Raw genomic sequence first — 19872 nt, 5'->3', positions numbered from 1 at the left:
TGAAAGAAGAAAAGAGCCTAAGGAAAGCTCTTCACTCATCTGACGTGGCCGTCTCCATCTGTTTAGATTGGCACAGAGTATGTTTATAAGCAAATGCCACAAGATCGGGAGATTTCTAGGAAAGCTATTGATAACTTCTCTTCCTTCTCACTTCCCAGGGAGGAATGAAATATTGGCCAGCCTGTGTCCTCAAGTGTTTGGGATGTATCTCGTAAAGCTTGCTGTGGCCATGGTGCTGGCTGGTGGGATTCAAAGAACTGATGCTGCAGGAACAAGAGTCAGAGGTCAGGACCTACTGGCACATTTTTAGAAATACTAACACAGAGGGGAACAAAAGCTACTTTTTGAGGGGAAGGGGGTGGTGAATGAAGCATATGTTTGAAAATGACAAAATGAAGTACATTACTGTGTATGCCAACTTAAAGAATTTGTAAAACTGCCTGTAGTTTCTCATCGCTGGATTTTTCCTGTAGCATATATCCATATTTAGCAGAAGCTTCCTTCTATAATTCCAGAAAGATGAAAGAAATCACTAAATTTTTCAGTGACTATATACTACAAGCCTGTAAAGGTACCACAAAAATGGCTCCCTATCTCAAAAAAAAAAAAAAAGTGAGAGAGATTAGAAATGGTGTCTTTAAAGTCTCCCAGTTGGTCTCCATCTGTGACTGCCAGTTGCTGCTCACACTGCCTGCTGGTGCTCCTGCTGGTGCTCCTGCTGGGAGGCAGCAGTTAAGTCATCTGCCAGGAGTTGCTGCTGTAGGTCACATTCGCAAAGACTATTCCAAGTGTACGGCACTGGAAACAGAAAGCTGAGCAGCAAGCATGGCACACACAGGTCTGCTAACCAGAGTTAACCCAAAGACAAACCTCTAAGCCAGATTTTTAGCAATACTCTGAGACCCTATAGTACAGCAGCAAATAAACATGTTAGAAATTGTGTATTTGATCACCGGTTATCTGCAAGGCACTTTGCTAAATGTTGAGCTTAAATAATGGTTTCTTATTAATATAATTAGAAAATACTTATTACTAAAGAAATTCATTTGTCCAATAAAAAGTATCTACCATAGGACAAGCATGTCCATTTGTGTTAAATGTGAAAATTGAGTACTTAATCATTTTAAGGTAGACTTCACTAAGCTATGAAAATTTACATAAATGAAAGTGCATAATGATTTGACATACATAATGATTTTACAAAATCCCCAACATTTAGAAGTACTTTTAAACATAGAAAACCTTGTATGGCTTATATGGATAGCTTCAATCACAGTAGTTTAGATTTAAAAATAGATAAAAATCAGAAAGTTGTTTTAAGTCAAGGATTTTAAAAATGTTAAGAATGGGCCTAAGCATCTGGAAATAGCACACACTCTACTAAGTTTTCTGTGTCACATTCAGTAATTGCTGTGTTTGTGACAGCTAACTTTTCTAAGGATCTTCTCATTAACTGCTTCCTGAAGAGCCTTGCATTAAATTTATCAAAATGCCATATAAAATGTTGACATTTCTTTTTCTTTTTTTTTTTTTTAGCTATATGGTATTCATATATCTTTTAAGAATTTTGAACCTTTACACCTTTATTTTTTTTTCTAGGTGAATCTCATCTTTTATTGGTTGGGGATCCTGGCACAGGTAAATCGCAATTCCTCAAATATGCAGCCAAGATTACACCAAGGTCCGTACTGACTACAGGAATTGGATCTACCAGTGCAGGTACTGGATGTGACAATTTTAAGTAAATTAAATTAACATTAATTCAGAAACTAACAGTTATCTTCTTCTGAAAAAGTACCTATTGTAGAATTCAAGAAGTTATTTAAGTTACTGCCAAAAATTGAAGGAAATATAACATCCGTTTTGTACTATTAAGGAAGTATTTTAAAAAAGGTTCGTGTTTCCTGTTTAGAACTTAGTTTTATGTACGAAAATGTAAAGATGTCATTTTATAAAGATCTACCAAGCAAAACATCAAATAGGGAAATTCATTTTACAAAGTAGATAGCATATAGCTTAAGGCATTTTCATGGCCAACAGTGGCTCCTAATGACACCTTTTAGAGAGATGTTTATTTAGAAAACATGTTCACATATGTACTAAGAGATTCTGTTCATACACTGTAATAATACTTCAGCAAGTATATTTAAAAACTTTTACAGATAGACTATCCATATATGGTTATAAAGTGACAGGAAATTTAGGAGAAATTATTTTTAAAATGTGTCTTGATGTTTTCTATTTTAATGGTTTGGATTATGTTCTTGTAAAAATGGGACTTTGGTCTCACAGGGTGCTGTTACATGTTAAGATAGCCTCATTTCTGTAGTCTCTACTCAGAGTTCCTATGAGATGCTTATAAAGGTCATCATAAGAGCAATGTCCCAGGAGTTCCATCTACGGACTTTAGTACTGTACTAGTCACTGCTGATAAGATGGGATCTGTGAGCTGAGAACACCAGAAAAGGAGGCTGGCTACAATGAGCACTGCTTGTACGTTTTGAAATCCTTATGGTCCATCTTAAAATCAACAAGACACTGTGAGTAATTACATGAAATGATTCCTAAGCAGTTATGAGGAATGTCAAGAAACAAGCCAATGCTATCTTGCAGGCAACTAATAATGTCAGACTATTAATATCGAGGAAATATTACAGTAAATGGCTATGCTTCAAAGTGTCAATTATAATGTAAAGTGAATTAGCATTTTTTCCGCATTTCAAATGTCAAGATCAGAATCCAAATGTGAGAAAAAAGATTAGTAAAGATTTTACAATTGTAGAAACTTATTGCTACTTTCTACCCACTCCAAACATGCCACGGCCTTTTGTCATTCTTTTGAAGTCCATTTAGAGTCAGGCTGCACATAGTTTAAGGTGTAGCAAAGGGGCCATGTTCATGAAAAAAATTTTAATATAAACATGTAGTTGTGTTGCAGGTGATAATACGGTATCACTATGGTTTGTGATAGAAAACCACACCATAGTCTTTCTTTTCTTTAAATTTTATATTACTTTTCATTTCTTTTGTGTGTGCATATATGAAGTTAGAGGACTACTTCTGGGTATTGGTTTTCTCCTTTGATCATGTTAATCCTGGGTATTAAATTCATATAGTCAGGCTTGGCAGCAAGCACCTTTACCTGCTGAGCCATATTGACAGTCCCTCAAAGACTTTCTTAGTAAAACTAGACCCTGAAACTATAGGGCAAAATAATAGAAAGTTAAGGGTCAGACAAGGTTATGAATGAGCAAATGCATGCATGCATACATACTTCCTCAGTTTCTGGAGTGCTTCCTTAACTCAAGGAAATGATACCTTCATAATCTACTCACCTAGCTCTTCAGTGGTATAAATGGGCAGAGGGGTGTGTGTGTGTGTGTGTGTGTGTGTGTCTGTCTGTCTGTCTGTCTGTCTGTCTGTCTGTCTGTCTTTTCCCCAGACATTTATTTACTCTGATAAAAAAGAGGAAATGGTGCAGGGCGTTGTGGCATATGTCTTTAATCCTAATACTTCAGAGGTAGAGGCAGGCGGATCTCTGTGAGTTGAAGGCCAGCCTGACCTACTTAATAGGTTCAAGACACCTAAAGCTATATAGAGAGATGCTATCCCCCCCCCAAAAAAATAAATAGATAAAAAGAGGGGTCTGGGGATGGTATCTAAGCTTTTTAGCTATAATTCAGACATAATGTCTATAAACAAGGCTAAACAGGAGGGAAATCCATGCATGCTAATTTCTTAATTTAAATAATTCTATTATTATTCATTTGTTTTTAACTTTAAATTCTACAGAGTAGTAGCATTTAAAATTATAAAAGGCAATAGTTTTATGTCTCAAACTTATGACAGTGAGCTATACATTTTAAAATTGACATAAAAACCTGAACATATATTGCAAAGTGGTATTTATAATCAGATAAACACTCTAGCAAATTGCTTTACTTGGTGATTTTAGTTTTTACTTTTTATTTCTAACAAACTTATACCTACGGTATTGATCACATAACTCTTGTTTTAACATTTTCTCCTAATTGTAGTTAGACAAAAATGAGAATTTTCTTTTCAAATACTTTTAATAGTCAGAAGTATTTTATTTTTAAAAGCTGTGAACTGGGATATGGACAGTATTGTAATAATTTGTAGTATTGAATTTCAAAGTTTTAACATTTAACAAGACTTTGTTTCACAAATTCATATTCTAAAATACACATGCCTTTCTTTAAAAAAAAATGCCTTTCCTTTCCTTAAAATGCTTTTAAAAGCGCAGTATAAAAGCTTAGATGTGAAGGCACTGCATAACTGCATCTTATGGCTGTCCTGCTTACCATCAGCAGGGGTCAAAAGAAAATATTCTACTGTAAATTTAATTGAGCAAATCCTTGAAGTACCTATTTTTCATTAAAGAAAATACACTTTTGGCCCATTTATTTGGTAAATTCCTTTCTAAAATTGCTCTTCAAAAAAATTGTCTGGAAAAGCTGTCTAGAACATGTCAACTACAGATATGCCCTGATCTTATCACTTTAATGGGAAGCAGATGATATGGGGTATTGTAGTTGTGAACAAAACTAGCCAGCTTATTAGGATAAAGCAAAGTAGACCTTTCTAAATTACCTTTCTTATAGCAACACTGCCAACAACCCAAGTTCAGAGTTTCTGTAAACTGAATAGCAGATCTGATTATAATCTTTTTTTTTTTTTTTTTGGCTTTTTGAGACAGGATTTCTCTGTGTAACAGCTTCCTAGCTGTCCTGGAACTACCTCTGTAGACCAGTCTGACCTTGAACTCACAGAGATCCCTCTGCCTCTGCCTCCCAAGTGCTGGGATTAAAGGTGTACACCACCACCACCCAGATATAATCTAATCTTACACTTTAGAAACCTTGCATTTGCTCTTGCCGTGTTGAAATCTCTGGACAATAATGATTTGTGATCTTGGTCTCTCAGTTCTAGAAGTAGGGAAGCATAAACCATAGTCAGAGGGACTTCAAAGGCAGCCGCATTTATTACATAAAACCACAAGTCCAGTGTTAACACAAGCTGTGGTGGTTGTCACAAGATGCACTGGGGTGGCCTAGGAAAGCCTTGGTGGCATGTAGTTGATTTCAAATTCCCTTTTTAAAGATAGCGTTTTCACTACAGAATGGAAATTTGCTCCTTAAATTAAAAGGACGCTGTCTTCAAAGGAAATCATTTTAGTTGAAGTAAACTTTGTTCTTTTAAAGGCTAGTAAAAAGTATTATTGTCCAAGAGGCTAAAACACCTTCACAACCTGGTCTAATAATTGATAACTCTTCTTTTTATAAATGCTTTAATTACATATAAAGGAGAAGAAAATAATATATATATACTTTAACCAGATTAGTTTCAAGAACAAATAAAATAACACATTAGAGAAAAAAAGTACTTAAAAATAGTTGTATTTATATTCCACAATTTGCTCAAATACTGGTTTTCTTATAAACTTTCTACAGGATGTTTTTAAACAGATTCTTCACATTTCACCTTGACTATGTACTTACGGAACTTCAGGGAAATAGTTCTGTTTTTAATAGCTTAATCTGTACTAATGGGATGGCATGTTATCACATGCAGTCCATGTGGGATTCTAACATGACATTCAGTGAGTTTTCTGACGTGGACCATCCCTTTGATGCTGAAGGTAATGCATCTGTTGAAAGAAGTGACTGTAGATTTGGGTTACTGCTCTCTGCATCTTCCAGTTTTTCTGTGTTATCTTCCCAGTTAATGTGGAATCTTGTGACTCTGGGATTAGATGCCAAAATATTTCTTTGAAGCTGGAAAGAAAAACAGTTAAATGATGAGCACCAGAAAAGTTAGATTACCATATACAAACTGGGTGGTTCTGTTAGTCCTTTTAAAGGACTAAATTAATATGCTATCAGAAAGTGAAGCACTTAAACATAACTAATAACCAAAGATTAATACAGCATCTAGATCTTTTCATCCCTGCAACAAAATGTCTTGCTTCTATACTTCTGCTTCCTAATGCTAAGGGGGGAAAGGTATTTCCCACCCTTTAGAGAATGTTTTTAGTTAAATTATGTCTTTAGCCTAATGTGTTTTCAGGCTAGGAATATAGCTCAGTGCAAAGAAGTATTCTGGCTAAGTCTGTAGATTCAATCCCCTAAGCACCAAGAAATAAAACACAAAACAAAAAGACTTGAACAATTTTCCTCAAATAGAACTTCTGTAATTACTGGGATCTTAACTGTAATATATTAAAATGCATTTTCAGAGACAGTATTTTAGGGGATTTTTATTACTATTTTTGTTTTGTTTTTTACTTCTATACAAAGGTTCTATCAGGAATAACCCTGGCTTAACAGGATGACTCCAAATTGTGGAAGGCATCCCAACCCTCCAGCAGAAAGCAAAACCTTCTCTAGTTTGTGGCAAGTCTGCCACATAGAGTACCATAGTCAGTTTATTTTGTTAAAAACAAACAAACAAACAAACAAACAAAATCACCAGTAACTAAACCCATTAACTGTTCCAAGTGGGAAAAATTTAAGATACTAAGTGTTTTTAAGACTACTGAATCAAATTTTGATGTCTCAGAATTTAAGTTGTCACCATCAAAATCCTAAAACCTGGATACCTGAATAAGGAAGAATGCCATAGTTCAAGGCCAACTTGGGTTACAGCAGAAAATCCTGTCTCAAAACCATCACAAAAGAAATGAGTAACAAAATCACATTAACCTTTTTGCCACAATTTTAGTAAGCATTATGGGCAAAAATATATTTAATCACTTCGCTACAAAAATAGGACAGTATATGTCCTCAGTGTTGACTCAAGGTACCCACCTAACATTAATTCTTAGAGAGGCAGGACTGAGGTCATCCATGAAAATGGAACAATGATTAGTTTGTTCAAGTGCTACAACACTTCAGATTTGCTTTACGACCGCGTTCATAGTGTAGAATCAAATAACAATCCCCTAAAAATTGGATAGTACAATAATTAAAAGGAATAGTAAGAAAAATTACCTTAGAAAAATCTGGTTTTACTGGTGGATTTTCCCTTAATTCTGTTTCAGTATATTCATTATTTACATAGTAGCCAACTCTAATAAATTCTTGACCTCGATAGGTACAGGTAATTAGCACAACTGTTACCCCCACTGCATCTGCATCTGGAATGAGTCCTGGATTCGGTGCATCAGCCTAGAATAATTTTAAAAGAAAAACACAAAGGGCTGTTAGTAGCAGGTACAGTGAGTGAGTTTCAATTACTTTACACTACTTGAAATCACATTAGTGGGGGAAATCTTTTTTATTAATTAATTAATTTATTTATTTTTGGCTTTTAGGGGCAAGTCCTGCTTGCTACATAGCCCTGGCTGGACTCTTACTCTCTGTTCAACCCAGGCTGGCCTCAAATTTATGTAATTCTTTCACTCTGCCTCCTGATTGCTAGAATTTCAGGTGAATAGCACCACAACCACCTTACCCACCAAATGTTCTTTGGAGGGAATTGGCTTATACCTAGAACATAAGGTTCCCACTTCTGTGTTTTAGTCCTGGGTACCCTCAGTACTTTGCAGGCACACCTATAGCTAAAGAAATAATTCTGGTTTTACTCTATGGTGATTAATTACCTAATATTGATTATAAAATCATTGTTTATAATCAAGTCAACCATTGTAGTGATCCTAACCTGTTGCAGCTCTAATTTTCAATTCCAAGTTACTATGTATTAAATTAGTTTCACAGAACTTATTCCAATAAATGTATATTCTATCAGTTTCCATCTTCTATCAGAGACCTAGGTTCTTTATACCTAGTCAGTCACCGTTTGCAAATACTTCAGTAGTAAACTGTATGAAACTGACAATTCTATTCAACCCCAGCACAATTAAATAAGGAGTAAATATATACTGAAAAAACCTGACACTGATCTTAAAAACTATAGAGCAATTTTGAAAAAATGAAAATCATTTGTAAACAGTCATGTTTTGGGGCACTAAATATAGTATGTTGCTTGAGTCACACACACTGGAAATTCAGTGCAGGCAAAGACTTTAGGCAGATGATACCAAAGACCACATTTTAAATCATGGTAAACCTTGAGGAATAGAGAAACTGAAACAATAGAACTAGAAGACACTAAAAATACCAGGAAAAACTGGGACCACGTCGATGGCAATGAGCAAGACGGCTGAGACTGACTTGAAAAGATCCAACTAGTAAGACATAGTGATGGTAGAGGCATCCGAGTAAAAACCATTCTGTGTGGTAAACAAATGAAACGCTAGCCTAAGAGTTTACTGTTTCCAGCACCAGAGAACATCCTTTGCATATGAACTCTTCTGTAAATACTTCAGCTTGGAGACTTTTAAGACTATATATATATATATATATATATATATATATATATATATATATATATATATATAACATTTAGCCAGCACTAAAAGCCATAAAAACTCATGGAAACTAAAAATCTCAGTTCCCTTCAGCTTCTCTTATTCTCTTACCTTGTCACTCTCAGCATCTCAAGACTAAAAGCTGGGTATTCGTCTTCATCTCTTATGCAGAATACCGCTAAGCTTTCTAACCTGTCTCTGTAAGATGTGCCTCTGCCTCAAACAGTACCCTTGGCTATAAAGTTTCCTCCCCTACATCCCCCAAATTTATCTCCTGATATCTTCATCAAACCTATTTTTTAAGCAAAGTTCTTTCTGATTCAGAAGGTGGCAGCTTCCCCATTTATGTGTTTATGTTACTTGACACAAATCTCCTAATATGTCTTAACAATATAAATGCAGCTGTAAGAATTTATTATTTTAGAATATTATTTTCTCATTACTCAGTTCCCATCCCAATAGGCTTTATGATCCCCTTTGGACCGACACCAAGGGTGGCAATACAAACCCTCTCCTGTAAAAAAAAAATACCCTTTGTTCTACAAATTCTAAGCATCTTGGGGTTACTTTTGGGGTATCCAATGGGATTCTTATATACCTGGCAAAGGGTGACTATGGGAAAGAGTTCAGTAATGTTCCTACCACCCAGCAAATTAGTTGTAGCTGTGTCTGTGTTTAAAAACATGGTTGCCAGAGGATTCAGCTTGCGCAAATTTGGGTCAAGAAATGTGTGTGCCTCTCACATTATTAAGTGTGGAAAAGTTTTGAAGACCACTCTTGTTGACCCAATCCTCAAGACTAGACAGATGTCTGGACATCTCCTTGCTAGTCTTAAGACCACTTGTAAGAAAACAGCAGACCAGGAAGATAGCACAGTTTGTTCATAACACAAAACAAAAAGTGTACCTTAATTTCTTTTCATTAATAATTGTCAGACTTTAAAACAGACTTTAAAAATTGAATAGGATAACACATGACCTAAATCACAGAGCTTTCTGTTCTTTTTGGCAACATTTACACTGATTCCAACAAAAGCTACATACTGCTGTGAGATTCCCCTCACAGCACTGTGGCAAGCCAAAAGCTTAGAGGTATTCTTAACATAAACACAAAAGACTCCCAGAGGCTCACCCCAAAACCAGCAATACAAAGAATATATATGACTACAAATTAAACCGAGCTACATCATGAATTATCAGTACAGTATGTAGTACCCAGGATTATGGTCCAAACAAATCCTGCCACTTTATATAATAAGATAATAGTTTTAAGTTAATTACCGATGTAGCTAGTTTTGTCAATAATTTGCTAATTGCCTTATTCCTTCTAATATTCTTATGAGGCAGGTCATTAGTGGTGTCACATTGTTTTTCTAAGTAGAAGCATCAGGTCTGCCTGCCTGCAACTGCAGTGCTTCCTTGGGCGCTCTGTGTTGCTATGGCTTTCACAAGGTTATGCACACATACAACTCAATTTAATGGCACTTTTAATTAAAGTATTACAACCTTTAAACTACTGTTGTTGAGCCTTTCTTTGCCATTTGTTTATATACACTAAGTTATTTGGGGTTTGCTAATAGTAAACAGTCCCTGCTCCTCAGTTCTTAGGTGTGCTCTTAAGCAACTCCTCGCCCATTTCTAATGGAGTTCTTTAAAGCAAGTATTCATTGAATTCCTGTCTGTGAAGGGAGAAATGGAGGTCAAGGATAGGAAGTAGATCTTTCTCCTGGATTCTGCCTACAGTGAGACTCAGTTAGGCAGAAATACTTTTAACAAAAACTAATAGTTATTTAAAAGCTAGTTCATTACTCCTTGCAGTATTATAAATAGCTCCCTCTAAGAAGCATGGATAATTGAAAAAAGTCACTAGTTTTATATAGCTATTTAATATAAAGTAGGAGAAATAACATTTATGCAAAAGACAATGTCTCAAGCTTGGGCACAAACTTAAAAACTGTCAGTGGTAGCTGAGAACATGACTTATACTAACAGAATTCCTACTTTCAAGTTCTAACGGGGTAGGATGTGTCACAGCAGTCCTCTAGAAAAACAGAGATTAGGAGCTTCAGTGAAGAACCAGACTTCAGGGGCTGGAGAGATGGCTCAGTGGTTAAGAGCATTGCCTGCTCTTCCAAAGGTCCTGAGTTCAAATTCCCAGCAACCACATGGTGGCTCACAACCATCTGTAATCAGGTCTGGTGCTCTCTTCTGGTCTGCAGACATACACACAGACAGAATATTGTATACTAAATAAATAAATAAATATATTTAAAAAAAAAAAAAAGAACCAGACTTCAATCCCAATGGCTCAAGATACACATCTCCATCTGCTAACATTTCTTAGCCTTCAGTTACTGACTGTGCCAAAATGAGGTTGTTGAAATTACATCAGAAGATGCATCCTACTAAGCAGCACACCATTTGAATACACATTGGGATTCCACAGGACAAAATGAAAATCAACCTTGTGTGCCGTGATACACTTTCTGGTGTACTGGTTTGGCTGTCTAGCTCCCAAAAGTAAAGACATTAATATCTCTACGCACAGATTCAAGTACAGAACTGCTTCATGACAGAAAGTGCCTGAAATGACAGAGCAAACTAATAGCGGGAGTGGATGAAGTAAAATTGCCTAACACAAAAAGGATAAGAGCACAGAGATAATTCAGTCTATTAAAATCATCTTACCTGAAAAACAAACATATGCCTTCCTGCAGGAACGGGACCCACTAAAACAGAGTCTAAGACTTGATCGTATTCTTCACTTTCTGCAGAGCCCACATAGATAATTTTCCACTCCAAGTCTAGGATTAAAAACCAAAAACATTACTTCGTACCAGTAATTATATTAACAGATGATAAAGTCTTCCTTATCCAGAAAGCTATGGAAATGTTCATTATTAATTTCTTACCAGAATTCATATGCTATTCCAATAACCTCTCCAAATCGTTCATGAAGCACTGGTCACTGAAGAGGGATCCTCACAAATAAAACATGAACAGAAATTGTGGAAACACTAAAAGTTTGCCCTAAGTACAGTACAGTACTCAGAGACCTCTATTAGTAAAGAACATCTGGAACACATTAAATCCCATTGCTTGGGTGATTTATTGTGAAATCCCTCGGTCTCTTTTTGGGTGCCATTTTTAGCTTCACCACTGAGGAATTAGCCTCACCACTGGAGAAAAGTTGCCCCATGAAAGAGAAATCCGCATAGAATCTGGCAGAAAATCATTAGCAAACCTTCCTTGTGGTTCAGCAGTAAAGGTCTTCAGCTCATCAGCTGACATAAATTTGTCAATCTGTCATCTCCTTACTCTTGCTAGCTAACCAAATAACTGATAATGTTTGTAATAACTTGGACTTACCATTGATGCATATTACCACTATACCAACTGTAGCTAAAGGATACAGTGGGGCTGTCTGCTCCTGTTACTCCTTTCTGCCATCCAGTCTTAAAACCAGAAGAGGAACCCGAGAGCCTAACCCTCTTCCCACAGCAGGGACAGGGACACGAAACACTCAAGCATAGTCTAAGACTTGCCTTGTAATTGCAGCTAGAGTTCATTAAGCACCTTTTAAGAAAAGTCTCTATGGAGACCAGAAAGGAGTAAAACTATTTCTTTTTGAAGGAATCTGCTCTTCAAACGTAGGATGAAGATGACAGGTCTCTCCTACGATGCTGAGCAGGTGTGGTCCATGTTTGGCTTCGTTACAGTGAGACTACACTAAGCACTCTTAAGTTTTGTTTCCCTGGTTCACTCTGGAGAATGTTAACAAAGCCTTTTGTGTGTGTGTAATTATATAGGTATTCCTTAAATTTGTAAGAGTATTGGTATTTCTTTGTATTCGTACTATATTGCAAACTGAAACTTTTTAAATTTCAACTTCCTTATTATTTGTAATGTTTTAAATAAAGGTCAACAGTTACTTTTTGAGGACCTATTATGTCATGGCTTTACCGCAGAACTAAAGCTATTTGGATTTTCAGCTTTTATTTTATCCTGCATCTGGCATCTCATTAAGACCCTTATCTGTTGATGGATCTAGGAAAAGACAATAAAATTATCTGATCACAAAGAACAGTAAACACTGACAAACACAAAGAACCTGCTCAGTGTGTTCAGGGATAAGCCAATAGGCGGGGATTTCGGAACAGAGAGAAGGCATCCAATCCTAAGGTTGGGGTGGGGAGCAACCCAGCCAGATCATGGAAGGTTTGATGCCCATCATTAAGATCTCTGGCTTTACACTTAGCGACATAGAAAACCACAAGTTTTCTTGTGCCATAGATCAGTTAATCCCAGAGCTTTCCGAATTCTAGGCAGCCACTTTACCACTGAGCCATAGCCCCAGCCCCTAAAGGTTGTGAGCAGAGAAGTGACACAGATCCACCTTTCATGTTAAAGGATCATTTTAACTGCTGTGCTGTGTAGACTGGATGAGGGCAAGGGAACAAGAGACTGTTTCAGCAACCGAGGACAGAAATAATGGTGCTGTGGATCCGTTATGGTGGTCATCAGAGTTATGTAAACCATTACATCCTAGGTAAAGTTTGGCAATGGAAGCAGCAGTTACCACTTTTTTTCATTTCAGATGTAAAAAAGAAAATAATCAGTAGTTAGTTTTATATATGTTTGAAATGTCTATCAGACACAACATAGGTCAGATCTTAAAAAACTGAAAATTGGCAATAATACATGAATCTTAGGGATTGAGCCTTCGGACTCTCCAAAGCTGACAGGTCAGGAAGATGAAGAATCAATAAAGTAGTTTAGGAAGCTAGTGGCTGATGAAGGAAGTGATCCAAAAGCCAAATGAAGAAACATTTAAGAAGGAAGATAAATGAAAAACTACTGAGTTACCTAAGGTGAATGGGCTTTGTTACTTATACAAATGTTTTATCATACAGATATAATTATTCAAGTACATACATACTGTGTGTTATATAAACAAGTAAGCTGAGACTTGGAGAGCTAAGTTATCTACTAAAAATTCACACAGCTTACAAATCAGAATTAGAATTCAAATTGAATCGCTGCTACTCAAAAGCCTTAGGTTTAAAAAGATAAAAAATAAAAGCTGGGTAAATTTTGCTCTTTCTAGTTTTGATATAATGGAATCAAAGAACACAGAAGGTGGGTAAAGACAGATGAGCTAGGTAATCCAGTCTCAGTAAGCACAAGCTGTAACTCAAAGAACTGGCGCACACTGGGTCTTAATGGTATGGCATGCTTTAGTTTGTTTATAAACCCGCTTTTCCTTTCCTAGTCCTCTGTATTTCAGGAAGTTAAGGCCTGTGGTACTACAAGTTACTAGCTGGAATTTATTCACGTATTTAGAAAGTGAACTTTTCCATTTGATTATGATCATCCCAGGCAGAAAGTATCTCCATGTGTAATGGGAAGGATGTGACCAAGGAAAAAACTGCACTGTTGGGAAGATCTGTGGTCTAGTAGAAAGTATGAAGCCTTTGTAATCAGAAGAGGCCTGGACTTCCAAAGAATAAAGTTACAGGCTCAGTTCTGGTGAAAATATTAAACCCTAGAAATGGCAGGCAGGCCAATAAAACTTGTATAGACCTAGTGATTGGGCAAGATAAAGCCCCTACTTAAATCCCTTAAAAATTATGCATCTGTTGTTTATGTAAGCATATGGGCATTGATGTGGATGGAGGTCAGAGGATAACTGGTTGGAGTCAGTCATCTCTACCAAGTGGATTCTGGTGACTGACCTCAGGGAGTAAGGCTTGGCAGCTAATGGCCTTTTCATCCTACTTTTTAATGTGCTCTACTCTTAGACATAAGTCCTAAAAAAGAAATAACCATGTTATCTTTAGAGCAATACTACTTAAGGCTTCTTCTAAAGCAAAGCTGCAAGGCAGCTTTTATAATAAAGTTAAAATATTTCAAGACAATTGACAAGTATAATAAATAGTGGCTAATCGGTGGATTGAGGGTAGATACAAATTATAAACTCAAAATTCCCTTCTATGTATTTTGTACTTTGATCAAGCACTTAAAAAAAAAAATCACAGTACAACAAAAGTATAGAACCTAGAAAAGAGCTTTTGCAAAATAAGTCAACTCCATTTCCTTACTCCACACAGCCTCTAGATGGAGTCTACAGGAATGGCACCTTTTTGAAAGATTCCTTTGCAGCTTTGGAATGACTCAGCTTAAAATATCCTAAAATAATGGTGCCCTGGTTTTGAAGTGTTCTAGAGGTAGGTGTCTTCTTGACATGAGTGATACCATTGTTGTAAAAGGATCCCATTTGGTTTCTGGGAATAGCTGGTTTGGAACTATCCAGTGTAGCGACACTGTAACAATATCCTAGATCATGTCTTCCTTGTACAAAGTTGACTCCTAAAATGGAAGCCATGGCTTGAGAAATGGCTGTGATATGAAGAACTGCTGATGCCTAGAACGCTGTATTTAGTTAGAATCGCCTTATACATGCTTTTTTTCCTTATATTTGCTCATTTGTATTTAAATTGGCAGTTAAAAAAAGAAACCTGAATGCTGGGTTTAGAAATGGGTTTGGTGTGGAAATGCTTTATGGGACAGTAACAAATAGGGTTTTAAGCAAAACACCCTTACATCATCACAGCCTATTCAGAGACTACTATATTTTAATCATGGCTCATTCTTCAAAATATTTCCCACATATTAGGTGTATACACATTTATACTAAACATTAAAACAACAGAGGGGAACATTTTAAAGTAATGGTTGTGGTTAGCTAAAAGAGCGGGGGAGAGAGCTGTGACTTCCTTTTTACTACTTTTTGAAGTTTATTGCAATGGGCATATATTGATTTTTATAATTAAAGTTAACATCCTACATAAAGTACATTGTAGAGATTAAAAACTTTTAAATGAGAAGAAAAATTCTTTCCATCATGATTAGGATAGTACTCTTAAAGGCATTTTGACGAAATAATTTCAAGTCCCAAGATGTCCTCCTAACTAAAATTAACACTGATGAAGTTAAACGTGTTTCTAATTTTGAAAATGAAGTACCGATTGTAACAAAATTTAAGAAAAGTGGTAAGAACCCTACATTTTATCTTTCTAAATTCTACATTCCTTCACCATTCTGCATTTTTTAAACCTTAAAACGTACTTGAGAAAAGACTGTCTCGTATTACATAGCCACCGTTCGTGGAGTTATTTTAATGGCATCTTCAAACGTTCTGGGGGAAGTCTCTGAGACTTTTGAGAAGCCAGGACCGGGAACTGTTTTAGCGCCCTGCTCTGGTTCTCCGGCAGGATGAACTTCCTCACTCTGCACTGTTGCAGAGAGATTTCCGTCCCCCGGGAGAGGCGTCCACACTGCCGCGGAGCCTGCGCGCAGCATCCCGGGCGCCCGCAGGGAGCACGGCGGGGAGGACGCCGGTCCCCGGGAGCCGGGCGCGGAGGGGCCGAGTCAGCGCCCGCCTTCCGCGCTGGTTGGTGGAGGGAGCCGGAGAGCGGCGCGAGGACAGCCTCGGCGGGGCTCGGGCGGGAAGGCGCGGGCCCCGCTCGGCCCCGGCGGCCCAGAGCAGGCGTCGTGCTGCCGAGTAAGATGGCTCCGTTCCCCGGCGGGCCGCGGGGCCCTGGGGCCGCCGAGGCCGCACGACCCCCGCCGGCGCCTGGGGCCGCCGGAGCCACCCGCCTGCCCGCCGCAGACAAAGCTGACAACATGGCTCCCTCCGCCCGGTAAGTTGCTCGCAAGTTGCGGCGCGGCCGGCGTCCCTCAACTTCAAGTTTCCCTCGCATGGCCGCCCTCCCGCCGCCCGCGGCCCACCCCGCGCGAGGCCGGGCCGGGAAACTTTAACGTCCGCCGCCGCAACTGACAGCCCGGCGCCACTCACCTTCAGACAGGTCCTCGATGCACTCGAAGGTGATCTCGAACTGGAACGGGTTGTAGAAAGGCGACGGGTTATCCAGCACCACTACATTGTTCACCTGAACCTTTGCCATATTTTGAAGAAAACACAAACAATGGGGCCGGGGCTGGCGGCACCACAGAGTCCCGCGCGCGGCCGCTCGGAAGAGCGCAGACCCCCGCCCCGGCGCGGCCCGACGTCGTGCAGCGGCGACTTGAGAAACTTTTTCCCCTTTTTATTTACACGGCAGCACTCCACAGTGTTTTGCAGCTTTCCGAGTCCACTCAACTACAGCCCATTCTGCTCAGATAACTAGCAGCGTTGCGCGCGATTGGCTGCCCCCGAGCTCTGACCCTCCTCCTCCAGCGAGGGCCGTGGCGGCGAGCAAGATGGGCTCCTGCTCGCGGAACGGCCGGGAAACTTTCACTGCGGCTCCACCTGCTGGTGTGGACCAGGACAAAGGCGCCGAACAAAGTGAGTGGAATAGGGGCTGGGAGGCCCGCGCGGAGGCCGCCGCCGGCGGGGGGAGGGGCGGCGCAGGCCCCGCCCCCGCCCGCCGGGCCCGCGCCTCACGTCGGGCGTGGCCGCGGAGGGACGGAGAGGGCGGGCCCGGAGAGGGGGCGGGGCCGGCGGCCGTGGCGGGAGGGCGCGAGCCCGCCCCGCATGTGCGAGGCGTGGGCTTTTTGGACTCTCGGGCTTATTCCCCCCCTCTCTCCCCCCTTAACGTTCGTCCATCAGTGCCACGGCTTTGCAGTCTCTGCTGAATTTAGCGGATAAGATGCGATTTTTTTGCATCCGTCAAATCCGGCTCTCTGTTTTTTGTGATGATGCTAGGGAGTAGGAAGAAGGACTGGTTGCAATGGAAATAAATTGCATCTCATAGACCCGTGGCAGCTCGAAAGAAGCAAGCCATTTTGGAAGTCAAGTTCTTAGCCACTTACCGACGTTTTGGTACGACAGTGTAGTTAAATAGATGCAAAATGAAAGCGGGGTAATTTTGCGCGCGGGTGCGCGCGCGCACACACACACACACACACACACACACACACGAGGGAGACCCATAAAAAATTCTAAATCTATGATCTTCAACTGCACCTTGGGTTTCTTCCCGTTTCCTATATGCAAAGACCTAGAATGAAAGAGGGATAAAAAGGGAAAGGTGCGATTAGTTAAAGTCAAGTTTCTGTCATTTGGGGAACTAGAGCAAGAGGTTAGAAATAAAAAATAAAAGAAGTGGTGCCAGGAGCAAAAAGATAACAAATTTGTTGTAATAGTTTGAGAAAGGAGAAAACATTAAGGTATGCCATGTCATTTGGTCTTTAGGAAATTTATGCCAACCATTTATAGATTAAAAATTGCAGCACCACAAATTCTCAGGAGCCCTTCGGTGCCTGTGAAGCCAGCCTGTGAACCATTTCAAGGCCTAACTGGGGAAATGTTGCATGTTTATGCTACTTGGCTACTATGGTGGCCTGGGAAGCAGAAGCTTTTCACACCTTTGTAAAGTAAACTGTTTCTTTTTACTAAGTAAAAATGTTACTCATAAACTATTAGGATCTTTTTTTCCCTGATGAATGAAACTACTGAACTTTATTAAATTTATAGTGAAAATTGTTTCTTAGTATTAGTGTGCAGTTGAAGTTTTCTCCTAGTATGCAGGATTTTGGTTAGTTGTTCTCTGGATGTTCAGACTTAGGTGGGTGGCTAATGATAAGCTATCTTTGTCTTTTAAAGTTCTGTTGGAAAAGGCCCATCCACGTTTGTTTAAGAAAATGAAAGCGAGGAGAGAAGCACCTTTTGTCAGTAGACTGGGCAGTCAAGGGGACTCTACCAGTTCAGTCACAGTTGCCTCTGCCTCAGAGTGAAAGTCACAGTGTGGTAGGCGAGGCACTTCAGCATGCTGATAAATAGTACACTACATGGGATCCAGGATGCATGCCTAAAGAAAGGCCTTGTGAGGAAAGAACAAGAAAGCAGCATCACAGAAGAAACAAACCAAAGCTGTCAGTCTTGTAAAGGCTAGCCTCCAGTACTGTGTTTAAGCTAGCCTGTGGTATTTTGTTATGCTAGCCCTAAAAAACAAACAAACAAAAAAATAGTGAAACTATGATAACTTTTTTCTCATAGTAAATGGCGGTTGCTTGAGTATTTAAGCATCTTTAGTCCCAATATTCATAGTTTTCAAGTACTTTATGAGCCATGAGATGCACTAGGGAAGGTGATGTGATGACGTGGGATCATGGTGTGCGTAGCTGTTCTTCAGTGGAGGAATCTTGCTGAATGTGCATCGTGACATTTGAATAGATAAGCAGTGTTTCCATGGATCCAAAACTCCTCTACAAAGGGCTTCTAAGACTAAAACAATTGAGGTTACCCAGAGACCAATGAAAAATAAGTTAAACTCAGTAGAATTAAATGAAATTTTCTTGGAATTGGGAATGAAACAGTCCTGTCTGCTGCAAAAGGCAAAATAGAAATGTCAGACTAATGTTTAAAATGTATATTATCAGGCTTGTCGATGATAGTGCACACCTTTAATCCCAGCACTTGGGAGGCAGAGGCAGGCATATCTCTCTGAGTTCGAGCCCAGCCTGGTCTACAGATCGAGTTCCAAGACAGCCAAAACTACACAGAGAAACCCTGCCTCGAACCCCTCCCCCCAAAGTATGTTATTGGGCTGTTGGGGGAAACACTCAGCTTTGTGTAGTAGGCGCTCTCCAACCTATATTGGGTTCTGGAGGTGGAGTTCATGTCACCAGGTTGACAAGATACGAGAGCCTTTCTTGCTGAGCCATCTTGTATACTAACTTTGCTTTGCTTCTCTCTCTCTCTCTCTCTCTCTCTCTCTCTCTCTCTCTCTCCCTGTCTTTCTCTCTTCTCTCTCTCTCTCTCTCTAAGACAGCGTTTCTCTGTAGCTTTTTAGAGCCTGTCCTGAAAGCACTCTGTGGACCAGGCTAGCCTCAAACTCATAGAGATCCGCCTGCGTCTGCCTCCCGAGTACCAGGAATAAAGGCATGTGCCACCTCCACCCGACCTAACCTTGCTTTTGTTTCTCTTTTCTTATTTTATTTTACACAATCATTGTGTTGCCTTTGAAGGTTATTTGTATTATTACTCTCTTTAAAAACAAAACTCACATATGGGTTGTTATTTTTGTTTGTTTGTTCACTGGCAGGTTTTGCTGTTTGTGGTGCTAGAAACTGAGTCTAGGTTCTCCCACATGGTGGGCAAGTTAGATCCCAGGCCAACATGTGGAATTGTGCTCTTTATTAGCATAAAGGCTTCCTTTTCTTACAGTAGCAGAGCAGCAAACGTTAGTGACTGTTTTAAACATTATTTCCCTGAAAACTGTAGAATGTTCAGATTTGCTGGGATTTTCAGAAATTTCTAAGTGAAATCTCAATAATTTTCATCTATTGCATATCTACAAAGAGCATTTATTATGTTAGATTTCAGTATGAAATGCTAACATAGTCAAAAATAATGCATATAAAGACCTTATAGTCTAGTAGCAAATGTAGTTAATGTGATCAAAAAGTTATGATTAAAAGAGAAAGATTTAGGTTCCACTTTAACCAATGACATTAAAATAAACAGAAGAAATTTTC

General features: G+C 39.1%; 2 protein-coding genes across 2 annotated transcripts in view; one reads left to right on the top strand and one right to left on the bottom strand.

Annotated features, from left to right (window-relative positions):
* Nucleotides 1-19872, top strand: part of Mcm9 (minichromosome maintenance 9 homologous recombination repair factor) — a 67103-nt gene that overhangs the window by 14408 nt on the left and 32823 nt on the right. Inside the window, exons 6-7 of the mRNA XM_085690079.2 lie at nt 159-284; nt 1600-1719. Of these exons, the coding sequence (XP_085546205.2) occupies nt 159-284; nt 1600-1719 (246 nt within the window). The remainder of the gene's footprint in view (nt 1-158; nt 285-1599; nt 1720-19872) is intronic.
* Nucleotides 4987-16652, bottom strand: Asf1a (anti-silencing function 1A histone chaperone). The gene is made up of 4 exons (XM_085690083.2): nt 16250-16652; nt 11080-11195; nt 7014-7190; nt 4987-5798 (listed from the first exon to the last, which is right to left on the bottom strand). The coding sequence occupies exons 1-4, from the start codon at nt 16356-16358 to the stop codon at nt 5586-5588; spliced, it is 615 nt and encodes a 204-aa protein (XP_085546209.1). The 5' UTR covers nt 16359-16652; the 3' UTR covers nt 4987-5585.

The sequence above is a fragment of the Myodes glareolus genome, chromosome 1 (genome assembly GCF_982192425.1).
Source record: "Myodes glareolus chromosome 1, mMyoGla1.1, whole genome shotgun sequence".
Lineage (NCBI taxonomy): Eukaryota > Metazoa > Chordata > Mammalia > Rodentia > Cricetidae > Myodes > Myodes glareolus.
Note: the sequence above shows the minus strand (reverse complement) of the source record. Positions and strands in the feature narration are given on the sequence as shown.

Coding starts and splice junctions, on each gene's coding strand:
- Asf1a (XM_085690083.2), bottom strand. CDS start 16,358: ATGGCAAAGGTTCAGGTGAACAATGTAGTGGTGCTGGATAACCCGTCG. Junction 11,196..16,249: donor CATCGAGGACCTGTCTGAAG/GTGAGTGGCGCC, acceptor TTTTAATCCTAG/ACTTGGAGTGGAAAATTATC. Junction 5,799..7,013: donor TAAAACCAGATTTTTCTAAG/GTAATTTTTCTT, acceptor TTTTCTTTCCAG/CTTCAAAGAAATATTTTGGC.